At 42.6% G+C, this 19959-nt stretch overlaps 2 protein-coding genes and 1 long non-coding RNA gene across 6 annotated transcripts; 2 read left to right on the top strand and 1 right to left on the bottom strand.

The window, feature by feature from the left end:
- Positions 1-93: 93 nt before the first annotated feature.
- Positions 94-7910, top strand: dldh (dihydrolipoamide dehydrogenase). Its single transcript, XM_037108447.1, has 14 exons — positions 94-250; positions 1968-2043; positions 2806-2885; positions 2994-3062; positions 3379-3448; positions 4019-4119; positions 4228-4371; positions 4826-4927; positions 5340-5530; positions 5627-5797; positions 5922-6111; positions 6247-6384; positions 6711-6800; positions 7026-7910. The coding sequence occupies exons 1-14, from the start codon at positions 212-214 to the stop codon at positions 7089-7091; spliced, it is 1527 nt and encodes a 508-aa protein (XP_036964342.1). The 5' UTR covers positions 94-211; the 3' UTR covers positions 7092-7910.
- Positions 3404-19628, bottom strand: LOC119025104. Of its 2 annotated transcripts, XR_005076695.1 has the most exons (4): positions 19500-19628; positions 17599-17691; positions 9536-9597; positions 3404-3540 (listed from the first exon to the last, which is right to left on the bottom strand). It is a non-coding gene; the product is annotated as an uncharacterized LOC119025104 (long non-coding RNA). The 2 variants fall into 2 exon arrangements; XR_005076694.1 differs by lacking the exon at positions 9536-9597 and having other exon boundaries at positions 3405-3540.
- syt8 (synaptotagmin VIII) lies at positions 9483-17520 on the top strand. Of its 3 annotated transcripts, none has more exons than XM_037108455.1 (9): positions 9483-9676; positions 12183-12373; positions 13037-13209; positions 13286-13384; positions 13534-13701; positions 14072-14239; positions 14355-14472; positions 14558-14691; positions 15972-16518. In XM_037108455.1, exons 2-9 carry the CDS (start codon positions 12208-12210, stop codon positions 16206-16208), a joined length of 1263 nt encoding a protein of 420 aa, XP_036964350.1. In that variant the 5' UTR covers positions 9483-9676; positions 12183-12207; the 3' UTR covers positions 16209-16518. The 3 variants fall into 3 exon arrangements, with proteins under 3 accessions (XP_036964350.1, XP_036964351.1, XP_036964353.1); XM_037108456.1 differs by lacking the exon at positions 9483-9676 and adding an exon at positions 9713-10742 and having other exon boundaries at positions 15972-17520; XM_037108458.1 differs by lacking the exons at positions 9483-9676; positions 12183-12373 and adding an exon at positions 9714-10742 and having other exon boundaries at positions 15972-17520.
- Positions 19629-19959: the final 331 nt, after the last annotated feature.

The following is a 19959-nucleotide window of genomic DNA, read 5'->3' as shown; positions in this document are numbered from 1 at the left end:
GCTGAAGTCCAACTTCCTCCTATGTAAAGTAACTATCTATCTATCTATCTAACTGACAGCTTGCAAAGCCAAACCTACAGACTGGCTCACTGACGTCATATAATGGCGACGTCCGTTTCGCATGCACTGGTACTGCGCGTGCGCAATGTCAGGAGTCCTTGGCTGGTCGGCCTGCTGTAGGTTACAGAGCTTGTGAGGGGACACAGACAAAATGCAGAGCTGGACTCAGTTATACCGCTCTCTGGCCACGGTAAGAGCGGATTTTATTAACCTGATAACCACAATGTGTTGCCCGGAACCGTCTTTAGTGGTCTCACCCGCTACTGGCCCCGTGGTTACTGGCATTTTCCCGCAGGAGGCCCGGGCCCGGCTAGCGGGTCAGCTAACAGCTCTGGTCCGGTGAAAGCGTATGGAGATCGGTCTCCGCCAGACTCCACTGGAAAAACCGTCAATTAACATATATTGGGCGTATTGGCGACAAATATCACGTGTAATATGTATATGATATGTCCTCGTGTTGTATACGACCCCCCCTTTTTAATCCGGCCTCAGAAAAAAATAACATTGAAGCTTGTAGTTAGAAAAAAAGGACTTTATTTGTTGAACGTTTCACAATGTTTTCAGGGAATACATCATGGAAATACGTAATGTGAGCTGGTTACATATCAGAGGCGTTTTGGAATAACGTGACAGGATGTTTCTATGCCAAGGTTAAAGGGGTTTAATAACACTTGACCTAAAATATGTTAGTTAAGTGACGTTAGATTTGACAGCTCTCTTTCTCAAAGCTATGCTAGCATGCTAAATCAGTTAGCAGTGGTTACCTAACTCTTACCGGTGCAGTTCGCTTATGTCAGAGGCAGATCGACTTACAACTTTATGTCTCATAAATAACAGTGTATCCCTAATTAGTCTTATATAAAGAGAAGTTGTGTTGTAACCTCATATTACCGTTTATGGGTCGCATGATTTGTCAGCTGCCGGTTTGAAAACAAGCAGCTTGTTTTGCTAGAAAAGCTAAAGAGGCTCAGGTGTACTGATGGATGTGTCCTGAGATGACAGCTAACAGTTGCACTGCTCAGTGTGTCACATGATTGTTTATTCTGTGACACATTTTGATCATTATCTTTATGTTTTGTGAATGTTTTTGGCCCCCCAAAATAACGTGACGCATTTAATTGGACTGTTATTGCACATGCGTACATGCACCCACATCCCTGACTAACTTTGAGAGCTGTACTTCATTTACAATCCTTAACATCTTTGCCCAGTGCCCTTGAGCAAGACATTGAACCCCAATCCTGCTGTAAGGGCTGCGCCACTCTCTTAAAGAAATGTATTTGGTTTAAATCTTAGATAAGCAACATGAAAAATACTAATTTAAGCCTCCACTTTCCTGACTGGTTATTATTTATTGTTGATCAATCTGTTGATTATTTTCTCCATCAACAGATTAGTTCTGTGAATCACAGAATGTCAGAAACTGGTGTTTCCCTCAGCTCATATGTCTTGTTTTGCCCACAACCTCTAAGACATTAATTCAAGAGTCGCAGAGGAGTAAAGAAAAGAGGAAATACTCACATTTAAACCTGGAATCTTGTTCTTTAATCGTTGTTGCTTCACTGAAGCAGCTAAACAAGGAAGGAAAAAGGAAATTATTTTCAAGGAATTCCACAAAGCTAAGAAGAAGCAGACTATTGTTGAGCTGAGAGTTCCCCCGGAAACACTTAAAATGTTTACCTTTGCTGTGTAAAATATCCAATAACAAAAATGTGTTTATTTGAAGTGGAAACGGTTTCATTGCAAGTCTCTGAAATCATTCAAATGTGTGCCAGACAGTCGGGAAACAGTTGTGAAATGGTTTTAATGTCTGACTGATTTGTTTTTCTACCCTGGAGTAAAGTCAGGGTATTTTTTTTGACAGCCCGGTTCGGTTCTTGTCTGACTGCGTTTGCTTTCCCTCACAGCGGAGCCACCACCTTCCCTGCAAGCTGCATGGAGCTGCAGCTCTGTCCGTCAGAACTTACGCTGACAAAGCAGCAAGTGAGTGAACTGTAAATCTTATCGTCCGTCCTCATTAATTACAGGCTCCCTTGTGAACTTCAGTCTATTTTCCATGTGAAGCAGACATTGTACCTCATGTAAGAACTAATCATTAGTTCAGATGGCACAAACGACGGATGCAAGAGAACTTGTGCCAGTTACAATTAATGTTAAACAAAACTCTGATCTTTTTGTCATCTCATGCAAATGTTATAAAATAACATTTGCATGAGATAATAACTTATTTAATCATTACATACCATCCTGCTGTAATTTAAGTGTATTTGGAGTCTAAATAAGAAGCTTAACTCATGTAGAATAATAAAACTTATTGCAAACTGAATACTGTTCACCAGCTTTAATGGTAAAATCACACATTGTCTGTTGTAACACCTGACATCACCTGCCACACCGTTTTAAACTTTTAACATATTTAAGTTTAACTTAAAATAATTGTTGATAATCGTAAATTAGATAATTATCAAATTAATATAGTGGAGTTAAAACTAATATGTGTTAAATATAAGTTAAGGTGAAGAAACTTTTAAAAACTTTAAATATTGTTGTCAAACTTGACATTTGCCAACAATATACACATGCAGTTAAGGCCTGATAATCAATATTAGTATCTGCTGGCAGTTTAGAGATGGACGGACATCAGAGGGTGAAATTTAACCTCGAGACGCCACTTACTCATCATCATTCAGTGTCCTGAGCTGCTGTCATGACATCTTAATTAAAGCCGCTTTTGTCTCTCTGTAGTCGATGCAGACGTCACAGTGGTCGGCTCCGGTCCGGGCGGCTACGTCGCTGCCATCAAAGCTGCACAGCTCGGCTTCAAGGTAAGCTGCTTCCAGGCCGTATTGATTTAATATTTCCTAGCTGTTTGGAGATGTTCCTTTCCTTCAGGTACATAAAATTCTTTCCAATGTGTTTGTTTCCCTCGACAGACGGTGTGTGTTGAGAAGAATGCCACGCTGGGTGGAACCTGTCTGAACGTCGGCTGCATCCCCTCCAAGGTAATCAGCCGGTTGTCTTCCCTTCTGAAAGTGAACCATCACACCGTGATTATCTGTGTGATGTGAAGCACCTCACAGTCATCATCAACCTGTTCAGATATCAGCATTTCTCTGTACCTGTTGTACCTCCCATCTATCAGCCTTTAACTTCAGTGTGATGAGCTACAAGTCATTGTGCTGCATATTGAAAGATTACTTCAATTGGTCAATTTCCAAGCCAGGCGAAATAAAAACTATCAACATGAATGGACTGAAGAATGAAACACGATTAAAAATGACTGTAAATGTTCATTTAATTGTTACTTTGTGTGTGCAGGCTCTGCTGAACAACTCCTACCTGTACCACATGGCTCACGGCAAGGACTTTGAAAGCAGAGGCATCGAGAGTAAGAGACTTCACTGGATTTCTTCAGGCCCTGACGGGGGTTTTACGTTCAGTTTTTTCATATCTGCAGCTCAGTCCAATCTGTATAAAATGCTGGAAAATAGTAAAAGTTGACACATTCAGTCTGAAACCCAAAGACATTCAGTTCAACATAAAATGACAAAGAATAGCAGCAACTCCCCTCCTTTACTTTTTAAGAGGATGAAATAAGAGGATGTCTGTTTAATATATTATCTAAAATAATGAACTAGTTTCCGGTTGAACTATGCCAGTGTGTCCACTGTCACATCTGGATCAGTAAAGGACAACAGCTCATTTGTTTCCCTGACAAATGTCATTTACTGTCCCTGAATCTGCTTTTTAAAAAGAGATGAGGTGTATTTTCCAACAACAGCTTGACTTTATCTTGGCGTCTTTTTGCTGGTTAAGTTTGGACAAAATTAAGTAATGTTCAACAAAAAGATTGCAGAGTTTGACGAGAAATGCCAAACTTCTTACCGGCTTCACTTTTAGAATCTGTTCCTGTTTAATATGTGATGATAGAGTGATGAGTGGCGTCTCTCTCCATCAGTTTCAGGCCTCACGTTGAACCTGGAGAAGATGATGGCTCAGAAGAGCGGGGCGGTCAAAGCGCTGACCGGAGGAATCGCACATCTATTCAAACAGAACAAAGTCCGGCCTCTTCCTCTCTGTTTTTAAATCATTGTTCACATCACGTCTTACGAACAAGAACCTGAATGAATGATAACGGCGCTCACTGTGTGACATTGTTCTCTTCAGGTGACTCACGTCAATGGTTTTGGGAGGGTGACCGGGAAGAACCAGGTGACGGCGACGACAGCGGACGGCAGCGAGCAGGTCATCAACACCAAGAACATCCTCATCGCCACAGGCTCCGAGGTCACACCCTTCCCCGGGATCCCGGTACGGAATTCAAGGCCTTTTTTGAATGTTTTTTGAAACATTTTACACATGGGTTTGTGACACTGCTGCACCAAAAGTATTAAAACATAAGGCTGTGAAGCCAAACCATGAAGCTGAACGATATTAACGCTGCGTAGAGCTGAAGGTCAAATGTTTAAACTCTGTCGATTAGTCACTACGACCTCTTGTTTTACTCATCGTTATTTTACCCCTGGCTCAAGATGAAAATATTGATTTGTTCAACTAAGCGAGCTTGATTTCTGGCAGTGTCCATTGCTAAACTAATACCACATGATAAATTCAATTTGTAAGTGTGCAAACTAAATTGCATCTGAAGTTAAAATCAACATGAATTTATAGTTTTAAATATCATCAAAAGGACCTCAAAAGACTTTGTGTTTAAAAAAAATAAATAAAAAAATCTTTAAATGTCTTCTCTTTGTTTGTGGTTCAGATTGACGAGGAGTCCATCGTGTCTTCAACAGGAGCTCTGTCCCTGAAGAAAGTACCAGGGGAGATGATTGTGATCGGAGCCGGAGTCATCGGAGTCGAGCTGGTCAGAATCTGCTCAGTCTGATTCAGTGTTGTTAGATCCGACTGACAGTCAGTCTTAAACATGGGCCGTATTTTATAGAACTCATATATTGGTACATTCATTATTAATGGAAGTATTAATGAAACAGTAACATGACCCTGTGCTGCATCTCCTGATGTAAGAGAGCAGATTTCTCAGGACCACAAATGTCACATCATTGTGATTTTAATGTTTGTTTTTTTTTAATTTAAAAATGATCTTTCCCACTAATATCAATCAAATCAAAATCTGTCAAAATATACCAGCTATGTTTTGTTACAGTGACGTACATCTCTTGTATAGTCGGCACAGTGCTACAACACCAGCTCACACTCACAGTGAATACTCCATTATCAGCACATAATTCACACATGTTCGTCCTCCCGTCCTGCAGGGGTCGGTGTGGCAGAGATTGGGCTCTAAAGTCACAGCGGTGGAATTCCTGGGCCACGTTGGTGGCCTCGGCATCGACATGGAGATGGCCAAGAACTTCCAGCGCATCCTGCAGAAGCAGGGCCTCAAGTTCAAGCTCGGCACCAAAGTGATGGGAGCCATCAAGAGGCCCGACGGCAAGATCGATGTGGCGTAAGTTAATCGCTCCCGACTCTTCACGTCCCGTCTGGAGGGCTCCAATTCAAATACCAGTTTAAGTCATTAATTCTGGGTGATGGTGTGTTTCAGAGTGGAGGCGGCAGCCGGCGGGAAGAACGAGACTCTGACATGCGACGTGCTGCTGGTCTGTATCGGCAGACGGCCTTTCACACAGAACCTGGGTCTGGATTCTGTCGGCATCGAGCTGGACAACAGGGGCCGCATCCCCGTCAACAACCGCTTCCAGACCAAAGTACCCAGGTACCCCCGTCGGGCTACATGATGCCATTTCCACCAAAGAGATAAAAACTGAGACACTGTCTATACGTGGAAGGTGTCATTACATCTAAATGGTGTTTATGATTTCTTTTCTTTCTCCTCTCAGTATCTACGCAATCGGTGACGTGGTCGCTGGGCCGATGTTGGCCCACAAGGCTGAAGACGAGGGCATCATCTGTGTGGAGGGCATGGCCGGCGGCGCCGTGCACATCGACTACAACTGCGTTCCCTCCGTCATCTACACACACCCGGAGGTGGCCTGGGTGGGCAAGTCAGAGGAGCAGCTCAAAGAGGAGGTGAGAGTCGGGGAGTGACGGTGAAGAGATGGAGGATGGTTATTAATCTAAATACTAAACTTATTGTCAAGGAGCGAAACAGCTGCCTGCACAGTTCAATGAAAGTGTGATTTTGGACTCTCCTCTCGTCCTCAGGGCATCCCATACAGAGTCGGCAAGTTCCCCTTCGCAGCCAACAGCCGCGCCAAAACCAACAACGACACCGACGGCATGGTGAAGATCCTCAGCCACAAGGAGACAGACAGGATGCTGGGAGCTCACATCGTCGGAACTGTAAGTGCTTCATCACAACACAACACACCACGAGTAACTGACCTAATTTTAACCCGAGACGATCCGGGTATTTTCATCCTGGGCTTCAAAACGCCACTCATCTAGTGTCCAGATGTAACATCCTTGGTTGAAACTTGTAGCATGTTAGCGTGCTAACTCAAGCTCTCCTTTTTGAGTTTTAGTTTGTGAGATTATTCTGGATGAGGCTGTTGGACTGACCTACAAACATCTCTTAGAGCTTTAACTGAGGCTAAAAACAAAATTTGTCCCTTGACAGAGAATTTTAGATGATTAGGTTAAAAGTTGTTTTGGCGTTTTCCCTGCAGGGGGCAGGAGAGATGATCAATGAAGCTGCTTTGGCCATGGAGTACGGTGCTTCCTGTGAAGACATCGCCAGAGTCTGCCACGCCCACCCTGTACGTCCTGCAGCACACACACACAATAACACACACTTGTGTATATCCAAACCACACGAGTGCAGCTGAATATCTATTAAGCATTAAAGTTACACACCATAAGATCTCAAAAACAACAGAAAGCTACAAAAAACTGAAATAGACTTTAAAACCCACTGAACTGAAAACTCTTATGTTGCTTCATCCTCTCATCCCTCTCTCCTCCTCCTCCTCCTCCTCCTCCAGACGGTGTCGGAGGCCTTCAGAGAAGCAAACCTGGCCGCCTCCTTCGGCAAAGCCATCAACTTCTGATCTACCGGCCGCTGTCGCACCTTCAGTGTACATAACAGAGGAGAAACAGGAAGCTGTGTGTGTTCGCGTCACAAACCCTTCATCCAACCCACCGACACCCTCTGTGTACATCAAACCTGTACCACATTTAGTTCTAATGTTATTTAAATGTTCTCAATAAAATGATAAAGGGGAGTCTGGGCGGTGAATAAACGCTGACTGCAGATCAGTCTTCTTGCTTTACAAACACATAGTTAAAATAAAAAAAGATCCCAGAGGAGCATTTTTATTCACTCGCTCACAGGATCTAGAGATATAAATATTATTTTTTTTCCTCGGTGGCTGCGTTTTCTCTTGTAAAGGAAGCGGGGAGTGTTTTTGTTTCTGTTTTTTACAGCGGGAAAAATTCAACACAACAAATATGAAGTGTAACCAGAGCAGGAAGTAGATTCACGGTTTTAAAGGTTAAATCAACGGAATTATCGGAATATTTAGGTTGGATTCATCCTAATTTAGTAACTCAAACCTTTTGATTTGCATCATTTGTGGCTCTAAGAGCGATTCATCAAGTGTTGCAGTTCAGAAAAAACGTTGTTTGTCTGTGGAAAGTTTTCATGGTGCTGAAGCTTCCAGGAGCTTTAAATCAAGTTTCAGTCTTTATAAGTAATTGTTTTGTTATCTTGACAACTCGGCAACATCTTTTGCTGAAATGTGGCTTAAAGCTCCTGAAGAAACTTGTTAAGATTGAAAGCCTGAAATCAAAGTTTCCAATCTTTTGTGATCTGTGACAGAGGTGATCAATTGAGGATGCAAACAAAATATAAAAACTGGGCCTGCACACACCAACTCCAAGTTTGTTTGATTTTTTACGGTTTCCTTTGTGTGGAAATTATGACCTTTAACTTATTTATTAAACCCTCTCTGACATCTTTAATTGTTCAGACCTCTAGCAGCACCATCGAGTTGTGTTTCGATCAGCTGGTCTCTGTTACACTTCAGAGTCGATTCATCCTTTAAATTAAACACAGACTCAGTTCTGCAGACGAGCTGTTGACTGTTGCTGGGAAACCGCTTCCTGCTCTGACTGCTGCACTGTGATTGGCTCCGGCCTGCTCTTGCTTATCACACCATTTAAACCAATAAATGCAGTATCAGTTAAATGAGACTTGAGTGTGTACTTTTACATCAGCTCACAACCAGAGAGACTCACAACAACGTAAAAGTTAAAGGAGAAGTTCACCCCAAAATGAAAATGCTCGGCTTCCACAAAACATCTCTGGAGCTTCAGGGCAAAGAAAGTGTCGCAGTGATCAATGAACAGCCAAAAGAAATAAAACGTCACACACGGCTCGCCTGGAGTCAAGTGGCTACAAACCCCAGAGATCTCAAATTAGATCTCAAGTTATTTTTCAGCAGCAAGCTCAACACATTAGTGCGCATCCTGTCTGAAGTCTTGAGCTTGACCGCGCATTGAAAATGCTGCAACACTGGTTTCCTGTGAAGTTCCGGACTTTCCATCAGCACTGAGGGAGGAGATGATGACTCTATTTTTGGGTGAACTGTTCCTTTAAGGCCTCAGTATGCATGATTACACAGGTCATGTTATGCTAATCTACAGGTTCATACGTTACGGAATAAAGGCTCGACTCCAGACGTTTCAGGCAGAGCAGCAGTGTTTTCAGTGGGACTCTGCAAAACTGTAACATGCACAAAAATGCTTCATAACAGAATAAACACCACAAAAAACATCATATTACCTGTTTAAAGTGTTTCTACCTGTTAATGATGCTTCTAACACTCGCTCAGTAACTCTATAATGAGCTGGGAATAAATTGTTTTATGTCATCACTGTCAGCCGTGTGAACTAAATCGATTCTCAGGATTCAGTCACTCATAAAACGGGAGGATAAAAACAGAGCGCTGTATATTTCAGACATCTGTGGACTGCCAGCATTTAGCAGCTGAGATAATCCCACCTGACTGAAAATAACCAGAATTATTTTAAAAGCACAATTACAACGTATTCCATCATCATGAGATCACTGAGCAGAAGCCAAACTGTCACAAGACGGCCTGGAGGAAGTGGATGTTTTTCTAAGTGTGGCTGAATCGTTGATGTCAGAAATGACTGAAATTGTGAAATCATAGCTGTAGGAATTTTGTTAAAGGTCTCGTGAATATAAAACAGGAGTAACAACATGATTGTTTTCAGGAAAATCCGACACGAGAGCTGAATATAAATACATAACTCCAGGTTTTTATGAATTAAAGCAGGCAGCACACTGAGTGAGCCTCGTTACACTTGCTGTTCTGTTTGAAGAAATATTTGAATAAGTTGAAGTTGAGCAGCAGCGACTCCACCTCTGTTTGATCACTGACTACGTAGGTGAGTGAGTGTGTGTGTGTGTGTGTGTGTGTGTGTGTTCAGCAGGTGTGGTGGCTGCTGCAGGTCGACATTGACTCACTTTAAGAGCTGAAGATGGCCGACTGAAGTTTATCAGGACGGAGAACCAGATTCAACAGCCGACTGAACAAAAGGAGAAGAAATGAGATTAAAGTAAAAGAAGAGAAACCTCGAGGACAGAAAGCTTCGTCGTCACACTCAGGTACTGTTGTTTCCTCTGTTCTGTCACAGCGTCTCGGTAACAGACGCTCAGCTGGTTCCAGTTTGTTCTTGTGTCAAACTGGTTCTGGTTGTTTGAGCTGCAGCCGCGTCAACGTTTGTTTCATTTGTTCAACAATCTCCAAAAACTCAACACACACTTTCACTCGTCTGTCCGTCCGTTCATTTCTCTTTTCATCTTCACATTTTTCCTCCCTTCCTTTCTTTTCTCATATTCTCCAGAAAACTTACTTTTCCGGTTGTTATTGACTCTTTTATTTCTCCATTTCCTGTTCCACGATCACTTTATGTGATTGATTGACTGATTGATTGATTGACTGATTGACTCGGTGACTGATCTATTTATTTGTATTTATTTCTTTATTTTTTGAATTTTTGGTGCACTTCCTCATAGTTGCAGTGAGACTCTTCATAAATATGTTACTGTTGCCACACTGACGGCCGCTAATATGACCTGGTTGAAGTCTCAGACAGCGGTCTCTCGCTTGGCGGCCATCTTGCTACAGGTTTCCTCTTCTTCTTTTTTTCTTCATCTTCTTCTTCTGCCCAACAAGGTGGAGCAGCTGATCTGAGGAGAGGATGTAGTAGTTTCTTTCCTTTTTGAAGAGGTGCTGTGTGTAAAAACAACATCAGTCAATATTTACAATAAAAAGAAAACCTAAGTGAAACTGCAGCGATGTAATAATCAGCTCTCACGACCTCGCGGCTGCACTGTGTTTACATCTGCATCTTTAAGTCCAGTTGTTCAGCTTCAGAGCAGGAAGTTAATTTTCTTGGCCGGACTGGAACCTGAATCTGATGGACTGTTGTGGCTGATGTTTTCCTGCTGATTACAGTGAAAACAGGGTGGATGGAGACGGAGGGAGGGAGACGCTTCCTCTCCCCAAACACTCTGAGGGTTGTTTCTAACGAAAACTCTCCGCAGGACGTCACCTCCTTCCTCCTCACTCCTTCTCCAACACCACTCCTCTTATTCTGAGCTGGACGGATCAGAGACGATCTGCGTGGAGCCAGTAGGGATGTCGATATTTCTATAAAACTCATCATTAGTGAGTAAATAACTTTCTTACAGCTTTTACTGATGAGACGTGTATCAGCAGGACAACTGAGCGTTGTGATTTCTGTAGTGAAGATACTCGACGTAGACTGAAGCTTTTTGTCTCAGCATCTGACTCTTGATCCAATCTGTTGAAAGATCTGCACACTTCTTCACATGTTAGATGCAGGACAATGAAGGAAGTGGTCATACATTTCTTCCTGGTGGTTTTGATTCAGAAACAGAAGTCAAACTCTGGAGACAGATGAGCTTGTTCTTTCATCCAGAGAGTTTTGGGAGTCTGAATATCTTCACAACAACAGTTTTAACAACCACAAGCTTCTTCTTCTTCCTCTTCTTCATCTTTATCTTCATCTTGTTCTTCTTTTCTTCTTCTTCCTCTCAAAGTGACTTCTTCTCCTTTGTTGTCATCTTGAAGCTCCATCTTCCTCCTCTGCTTCTTCTTTTCCTCCTCCTTCTGCTTCTTCTTCTTCATCTAAATCTTTCTTTTGTGAGCCCCCCCAGCTTTCTGTCAGGTATCTCTTTTAAACATGGTCATACGACATCTTTCTGAATTGAGACTTGAGGTGTAGTTGAGTTGGAGGAAAACGTCTGAGAACAGTGACGACTCGGAGACTGTTGTGGTCGTCCAGTCAGGAGAATCGACTTCCTGCAACAACATGCAGTATTTGGAGTGACATCTTGTCCCGTTCACACGTCTTTAAACGCAGGAACACACTGGCCCAAATGTTAGACGTCTGAAACATTTGGGGAGACTCGGACGACTCCGGGAACAAATCTGTTTGGTGTGTTCAGCTGTGTTGACGCTTTTGCAGGGTTCTCCCCAGACAGCGGAGATACTGCTAGCTGAGCGCCACTATACTCATTTTCAATGTTAGCTGCTTAGTAGCCGGTGAGGGTGACGAGCGAGCGTCCCCCCCCTCCAATGATAGGGACCGTCTCTCCCGGTTTTAGACTCGGGGTTAGAGTCAGGCCTGTCGACTCACGCAGGGACAGTGTTGTTATCAGAGTGTGAATCAGACTGCTGCTGTTTGTTCATGGTGGAGGCCTGCAGGAGTCTCCACTCAGGCATGTCAGCAGAGTGTTTGAGTTCACACGTCACTGTTGTCAGGAAACATCCAGCTCCACAGATCTGACTGCTGTCAACACAGAGCGACACGGGCTTCACGGTGCCATTTTCTATTGTTTCTTCCTCTTCCTCTCCTTCTGACATTCTCATATTGTGTTATATATAAAACTATGGTGGCCATGAGGTTCAAAACAACGTTACGTTGGTGTTTTTTGGCAATGTTGTTGTGTTTTGACCCTCAGGGCCACCGTACAGAAGTGAAGACTAATCACCTGCAGCTAAGACTCATATTTCAGTTTGAATCATGTTCATGGTTGTGTGACGCATCGCTGTGTTGGGATCTTCTGCTTCTCCTGCTTCCAGAGCTCTTCTCTTCCTCCTCACCACCATGCCTCAAATCCGATCACCACCAAACTCATCTCTTCCAACTCCAAAGGCTCCACCCATCACCACCACCACCATCTCCACCACCACCATCCACACTAACACCACTGTTGACCCAGCCGCTGCTGCCGTCGCAGGCTTCTTCAACAACCTGCTGAACAAGATCCCCCGTAAGTCACCAAACAGCCGCCTCACCTCCACCAATCCACCACGTTGAGCACGATTCAACCATGATGAAGATTAAAACCCTCACCAGTTCTGACGCTGCAGCAGAAGCACGAGTACAAACATGTAGAAATACGAATTTAAAAGTACTACAAGGAGTTTTTAACTGCACATGCCTCTTTGTGGCCGACGTCAGCAAACAAGACCGTCAGAGAGACGATCGGCTGTTTCTTTGTCCTTATTGTTGCTGTATGTTAATAAACTATTTTAACAGCAGAGTGCTGAGGATGAACTGAGTCTCAGTCTGAGAGACGCTGCTCTGTAGTCTGCTGTGTTTCACCATCTTCATATCGCAGTTATTAATCATACATATACACAGAAAGAGACATGAAGAGAGAGAGGAAGAGATGCTTTTAACTTGAAATCGATGTTGATATTTCAGTTGGTGCTCACTGGGTTACTTTGCATTACAGGCTTGTGAGATTTCTGCAGAGGTGTGAGCATCAGTGTAGATCTCAGTGATAATCCCCTTTAATTGATGCAGCTGCAGACAAATACCTCCAGAAAACAGTTGAGACGTATCAAGGCAGAATATCAGAACCTCCTGGTTTTTCCTACATGCTGTTGTGAAGAGATCTCTTCATCTCCACCCGTCTCGTCTCCTTCAGTGCCTCGATGGGCGATCTACACCATCTTTGCGTGCGGAGCTCTGCTGATTCTGCTGTTCTGTCTGTGCATCTGCAAGAAGTGCTGCTGCAAAGGGACGAAGAAGAAGCGGCAGAAGAAAGCAGACGAGAACATCAACCTGAACGGAGTCAATGGAAAAACCACCACAGCTCTGGTGAGTGACGGACAAAAACGTCATGAATCAGATTCTGCTCACAGTTCTGACTAGAGTCCCTGTTTGTCTCTGACAGGTTCAGCCCAACGTGACCGATGTGGACTACGGTGCGACCAAACAGAAGCAAAGAGGAAAGCTGCTCTACTCTCTGGAGTACAAAGCCGCTCAGTCTGAGGTGAGTAAACCTCTGCTCACGAGTCCTTCAAAACAAATGTTGTCTTTTTATCTCCACACATCCTTCTCCCCCGTCAGAACCACCTGCATTACCCATGATGCCTCACAGTATGACTGAAAGTCCGTCCATGTGTGTTTTCTGTCTTTAAGCTCATCGTGGGGATCAAACAAGCCAAAAGCCTGAAGGCGATGGACCTTGGAGGAAGCTCCGACCCGTACGTCAAAGTCTACATCCTACCCGACAAATCCAAAACCTGCGAGACCAAAGTGTTCAAAAATACGCTGAACGCCGTCTTCAACGAACAGTTCACCTTCCAGGTCAGAGCTGCTCCTGAACTCCTGAACTGTGCTGACTTCAGTCTATAAACATCACAAATATAAACATTTGCACAGTTTCCAGAATGATAGCTGGATGCTAGCTGTGCAGCTAACTAGCAAATGCTGTTATGTGCTGTTACAGTTGGCTGCAGTTAGCAGTTATGCTACTTTGAAGTAGGTCTATGAAATCAACATGTGCCAGTTGTCACATATACTTCATGATGACGACCTCTCTGAAGTCAAACACAAAGTCGTTTGTTGCTGCTGCACTTCGGCTGTAAGGAATTCTATTAACGTGAACAGATGCTTTAACACAAACAGGTGCTTCTTCTTCTTCTTCTTCTTGATAATCTGAGCGATCTGTTCCTAGATATCCAAGTCCACCCTGCTGAACTCGACAGCGGTGATGCAGGTGTTCGACTTCAACAGATTCTCCAAACACAACATCATCGGTGAGCTCAGGATGCAGCTCTGCGACGTCGACTGGAACCACGTCATCGAGGAGTGGCAGGACCTCGCCGGCCCCGCCAAGTTTGAGGTTTTTCTTTGTGGCTCAAAAGACGCTCGCTGTGCTCGTCTGACTGCTTATCATGTGGAGATGTTTTGTGGTATCTGTCGTAAGGATTTCTGTCAGGATTGTCTGTGCTTCACAGGAAGAAAACCTGGGTGAGATCTGCTTCTCTCTGCGTTACGTTCCCACTGCCGGCAAACTGACCGTGGTGATCCTGGAGGCCAAAAACCTGAAGAGCATGGACATCGGAGGAAGTTCAGGTCGGACAGAGACGGGAGCTCACAAAGAAATCTGATGTTACACGTGACTGCCTGCATGAATTTAACGTCCACTTGCTGTCTGTAGATCCGTATGTGAAGGTGCAGTTGGCTCTGGACAAGAGGAAGTGGAAGAAGAGGAGGACGTCTATTAAAAAGAAGACGCTGAACCCTTATTACAACGAGTCCTTCACCTTCGACGTGTCATTTGATCAAATCCAAGTGAGTGTCATCACATCCTGGTAAACGGCATATGAGACATATGATGTGAATAAACTTTAACTTACTCGCCTGTCAACGTTTCTACCCGAGTCAGATAGACTTTCATCAGCAGTGCAGGTTGTTAACCCAGAGGTTTATGATTCTTAGAGGTTCACTTAATCAAGATAATCTCCACAGATTAACCACTGAGTGTAAATTAACTGTGTAGCAGTAAGAAGCTAATGTTAGGCTACAAACAGACGACATCACGGTCACATGACTGAAACGTCTCCACCACTAAGAGTCTTACTGCACAATTACTATCCAGGTTTTCTATAAACTGATCAGTGTACAAGTTGTAAAGTCAGAGTTAGAACAGTGTGGAACTAAAGTGGCCTGTAAAGACGGACTAGTGAGTAGATGAGTCTCCATGTTGCTGTGAGGACGTTTAATGTCCCCGACAGCCTCTGTAGTCTCATTCAGACACTTGTTAGCAACCGCTAACTGTTTTTAACACATGAAGAGCTTCAGGATTAAACTGTGGGACATTTAATGATGAATAAAACATGTAAATATCTTCAGCCTGTGGAAACAACACACTTCATTTCACACAAAGCTCTCAGACTTACAGATGAGGGATCCAGATCGCAAAAATGCGAACTGACACAACTGTATTCCCATGATCCTTCACTCCTTCATTGTATCATCACATTAGTCTTTTGTTGTCATGGTTTTGATTGACAGTCCCCTCTAGTGGCAAAAATTAAATACTGCACGTTTATAACAATGAAGGCTTCAGTGACACAATGAGTAAAGCTAAATATTAGAGGATGAATTCACGCAGAAATGAAAATTTAAGTCATTATGTTCTCATCTACATGCTGATGGAAAGTCAAGTGAAGTTTCATAGTCCACAAAACATTTCTGGAGCTTCACAGTAAAACAGCATTGCAGCGTAACTGAAGTAGCTAGAGACTTTATTTGAAATGTTAAAAGTCTCCAGAAGCCCTGTGATCCCAAACTGCAGCTACAGTGAATTAAAAGGATCTAAATAACATCTTTTTAAATCAATTTGGGTTCTTGAAACATCTGGAGACTTGGATTTTATCAGATGAGCGCTTTGGAGTTATGTTATGTATTTTCTCTGTCAACTTTAAAGGTTTTAAAACAAGTCTGCTGCTCCTTCAGTTGTTTAGGCAAATGCTACAAAGCTCCAGAAATGTTTAGTGAACTTGTCCTTTAATGATATTTTATGTATGATAACGAGCCTAAATCAGACTAAAAGCTCTGGTGGTCCACAGAGGGTGAACCTAGTGATCTCCGTCTGGGACCACGACGCCATTACGCGAAACGACGCCATGGGAAAGATCTTCCTGGGCTGCGACGCCTCAGGGAACCAGCTGAGGCACTGGGCCGACATGTTGTCCAACCCGCGGCGGCCGGTCGCTCAGTGGCACACACTGCTGTTGGCCGAGCAGGTCAACTCCACCCTGACCCTGAAGAAGAGGATACCCCTCGCCAATAAACTGCCCTTCTGATGGGAGACGCACGGGAAATCATTTCAGACGCATCAGAACGAGGAGATTAAAATCGTGGTTGCAGATCATTTCTCAGCAGCTCCTCTGGGAAGGAAACTGATTACACTTGATTGTATTCTTTGTATTTTACATGATATATTTTGGTATAAAAGTCACATTTTAATTTTTAACCCGAGCACTTCACTCTTCCTCCCTCGATGGATCTATCATAAAAAACTAATTCTATCCTTTAAACTTAAAATATGTATAAAATGTGTTATATGAATAACTTCTGTTCACATGTGTTTTAAATCACGATCATAAACTTTTTGCACTTTAAGCATCGACTCACCTTTTTAAAACGTTCACAAAATCAGGTCATTAAAATGTTTCTGGTGCCCTCTGTTGGTCGCAACAAGACTGACACTTCTGTGCATATTAGTATGTATTAAACTATGTATTCCTCTAACACAGAGAGGAACGACCCGAGGAACGTGGGAGAGAGCTCAAGGTGTCAGCCTGGCCACCAGATTCCCCAGATCTCAATCCAACTGAGCTTCCACTGGATGCAGTCTGAGCCAAGAACCATCCACGGGGGCCCGACATGGATGGGAGTTGGTTCTGGCACATCCCATGGATGCTCAACTGGACTGGGTTCTGGAGAATGAGGAGGCCAGTTTGACACCTTGGGTTCTTCGTCAGGTTCCTCAGACAATTCCTGGGCAGTTTCTGCGGTGCTACATATGCATTCACCTGCTGGGGGGCCACTGCCATCAAGAAGTACTGTTGCCATGAGGGGGCGTAGTTGGTCTGAACGGTGTTTGGGTGGGTGGTGCTTGTCAAAGAGGCTCCACAGAAATTACAGAACTCAGAGTTTCCCAGCAGAACATTTGATTGTAACAAGATGATCAATGCTCACTTCACATGTCAGTTGTTTTAATGTTGTGGCTGAACAGTCTAGATATACATGTTAAATCAAATATAATCATATCATTTCTATTAATTCTATTCTAAACAGACATACTGTTTATATTTCCTCTCAGTAAACAAAACCCATTTAACATGTTGAACTGAGGCCAGTTGCCTACAATATAGCACTTTAAACCCATTTAAAATACTACTTTTACTTCCTTCTTTTATTTCCCATTAAGTTACTTCTAAATCGCTTGTTTGCAAATGTGTCTTTTTTATTAGATTTTTAAAAGACAAACAGAGAAAGTAGGAGAGAGACTAGTGTCCCGACAGTGAGACTGTAGTGACTTCTGCCAACCCAAACTGTCGGTATTCAATGACCTGTGAATGAGACCCGACTACCCTCTAGAATCATTTACTGATCCTAGAGTATTAATGAGCAGCAACTGACAAATCTCACACTTTCTGCCTTCAATTTTTGCACCTCCATTGTACTGACCTTGTTGGACCAGGTGTCTCGCCTCTCCGGGTCTGATCACCATACAGGTCAGAGCTGTTCCACCTGAAGCTGAAGACAAGTCCTGCTGTTCACCTGGAGAGAGGAGGAGGTACTTAAATATAACATGATGACTACATCCATATGTGTATGTGTGTGTGGGTGTGTATTCTGACTAAGTAACGGGAAAAAATGTAATAAGATTAAAGACACAGCCAGCAAAAAGGGGGTTTCTTACAGGATTATCATTTTATAATAAAGAATGATACAGCAGTCTGTAACCATGAGCATGACATCACTTCAGTCTCACTTCATTCAGCACTGTAAAATCTACTATAATCTCATTTAAATTAAACGTTTTCTCATACAGCTTCAGTTTCCTGACTTTTAAAATTCAGTTTTGTCTTCAGTGACACCAAACAAATCACACTGTTTATTGAAATTGAGGTAATTGAGGTAATCCAAAACTAACTGTAAGTACCTGTAACAGAACACATTTTTAAAGTAAGCCTCCAAATCCTGCCTACAAGTAAACCAAATGTATTCAGTCCTGAGAATATTTAGTGCTTTAAAGACAAGTTATAGGATATTAAAGTCTTTCTTTTGACACACAGGGAGTCAGTGCAGTGATTTAAATGACACATTTAACCAGAACTGAGACAACAACACTGAATACATTCTGTGCAGCGACAATGAGGCTGCATATTGTGTCTATGAAGTACTTTAGCTGCTCAAAATGACCTTCTAGATGCTGACATACTAACATACTGAGACACTGTTAACACAACACATGGCGCCTGTTAGCTAACTGTGCTGTACTCTGATATTCAGTTGTAACGATGCTACAGTTAACAAGCTAACATTACACAGCAGGATAATGGCGTCATGCTAACACTCTTCAACAGACACGCACGTTAGCTAACATGCAAACGTGTCTGTAAAAACACAACCATGAAATGAATCAGACATCTTTATAAGATCGTCATAGTGTCAGTACCCGGTTCATGTGTCCTTAACCAGTTAATAAAGGCAGCTGAGCCGCTGCTAACATGTTTCCAAAACCGTGCAGTGCATCTCAAGTCAGCTAGCTAACAGCGACCATAACCACTCACTTAAACTGATGTTAGCTAACAAGCTTTCATGCTGTTCTGAAGAATAAACCAATACATAAATAAATACTTAATGCCGAAATTACCAAAAATAGACACTTGTTTTGAGATAGTGACTTGAATTTAATTTACTGTGCTTTCTTCATGTATTAAAAACGGCAGAGATAAAACGGACAGTTCAGAGTGGAGGTTTGGTGCATCAAATAAAACATAGCATTCATCATGGATTAATTTCGCTGTAGTAAGATGGTTATGTTATAAATAAATAAATACTTTATGCCGAATTTACCAAAAGTAGCGACTTGTTTTGATAAAGTGACCTACATTTAAATTTACCTGCATTATTCGTGTTATAAACACTGCAGAGAAAAAACGGACGAAAACGCAATGGAGATCTGGTGCACCGAACAAAACATAACTTCCATCGTGGATTTAATTAGGTTAATTATGATTATGTTCGAGCCGAATTTACCTCAACACTTAGTAGTTAAATGAGATGTCTTCAGCTTCCTGTTCAGAGTTATTTCAGAAACATTTGAGGCAAAAACAAATCTCACCAATATCAGAGGGAGGCTGGCTCCCGTTTAACCTGCACATATGTAGAAATCACTTGGCTGAGACAACATGAAGGTAGTTACTATGTGGAGCTGCGGATATATGAAGGAACATCACCTGGGCTTATTACCTGAGATCTGTAAATAATAACTCATCTGTACAGCTCCCACACAGACATGAAAAAACCTGTACTAAGCAGGTAACAAGACACATAAAGCAGATTGTACAGAGTTTACTCACCATGTTCCTGTCCTCAGAGAAGAGCAGTTCAGATCAGAGTGCCAATCCTTCAGTAATTAATATAGACATTTGAATTTTTGGAGGGAAATGTGCTATCTTCATGCGGGAAAGGAACAGGACCGCCCCTTTTGGCGCGCACTACCTCTATTCGTCAGCGAGACTGTGGGCGGGACTTATTCTACCTGGATACAGCAAGACAGTGATATGGAACTGAGACTGCACACAGATACACAATTGTTAATAGGATTAAATATGGTAATCTGTATTGGTATTTAATTTATCTGGTCTTGATCTGTCATGTCTGGTATTGAAGTTAAACAAAACTAACAGAAACTTTGATATTGTAATCGAGTGACTTCAGGTAATCTGGACACTTCAGCTCAGGTGTTATTGTTCCGGTTCTATACTTTTGCCATTAAATGAATGAAATGAAATGTGAATTAATTCATATTGTAACATA

This window comes from Acanthopagrus latus, chromosome 8, assembly GCF_904848185.1.
Source record: "Acanthopagrus latus isolate v.2019 chromosome 8, fAcaLat1.1, whole genome shotgun sequence".
In the NCBI taxonomy this organism is placed as follows: Eukaryota; Metazoa; Chordata; class Actinopteri; order Spariformes; family Sparidae; genus Acanthopagrus; species Acanthopagrus latus.
Note: the sequence above shows the minus strand (reverse complement) of the source record. Positions and strands in the feature narration are given on the sequence as shown.

Excerpts from the sequence above, each read along its gene's own strand:
- syt8 (XM_037108456.1), top strand. The coding sequence starts at position 12,208 with ATGCCTCAAATCCGATCACCACCAAACTCATCTCTTCCAACTCCAAAG. Across the intron at positions 13,702-14,071 it reads ACGAACAGTTCACCTTCCAG|ATATCCAAGTCCACCCTGCT; the intron begins GTCAGAGCTGCT and ends ATCTGTTCCTAG. Across the intron at positions 14,473-14,557 it reads GGACATCGGAGGAAGTTCAG|ATCCGTATGTGAAGGTGCAG; the intron begins GTCGGACAGAGA and ends TGCTGTCTGTAG.
- dldh (XM_037108447.1), top strand. The coding sequence starts at position 212 with ATGCAGAGCTGGACTCAGTTATACCGCTCTCTGGCCACG. Across the intron at positions 2,886-2,993 it reads CTGCACAGCTCGGCTTCAAG|ACGGTGTGTGTTGAGAAGAA; the intron begins GTAAGCTGCTTC and ends TTCCCTCGACAG. Across the intron at positions 4,120-4,227 it reads ATCTATTCAAACAGAACAAA|GTGACTCACGTCAATGGTTT; the intron begins GTCCGGCCTCTT and ends TGTTCTCTTCAG.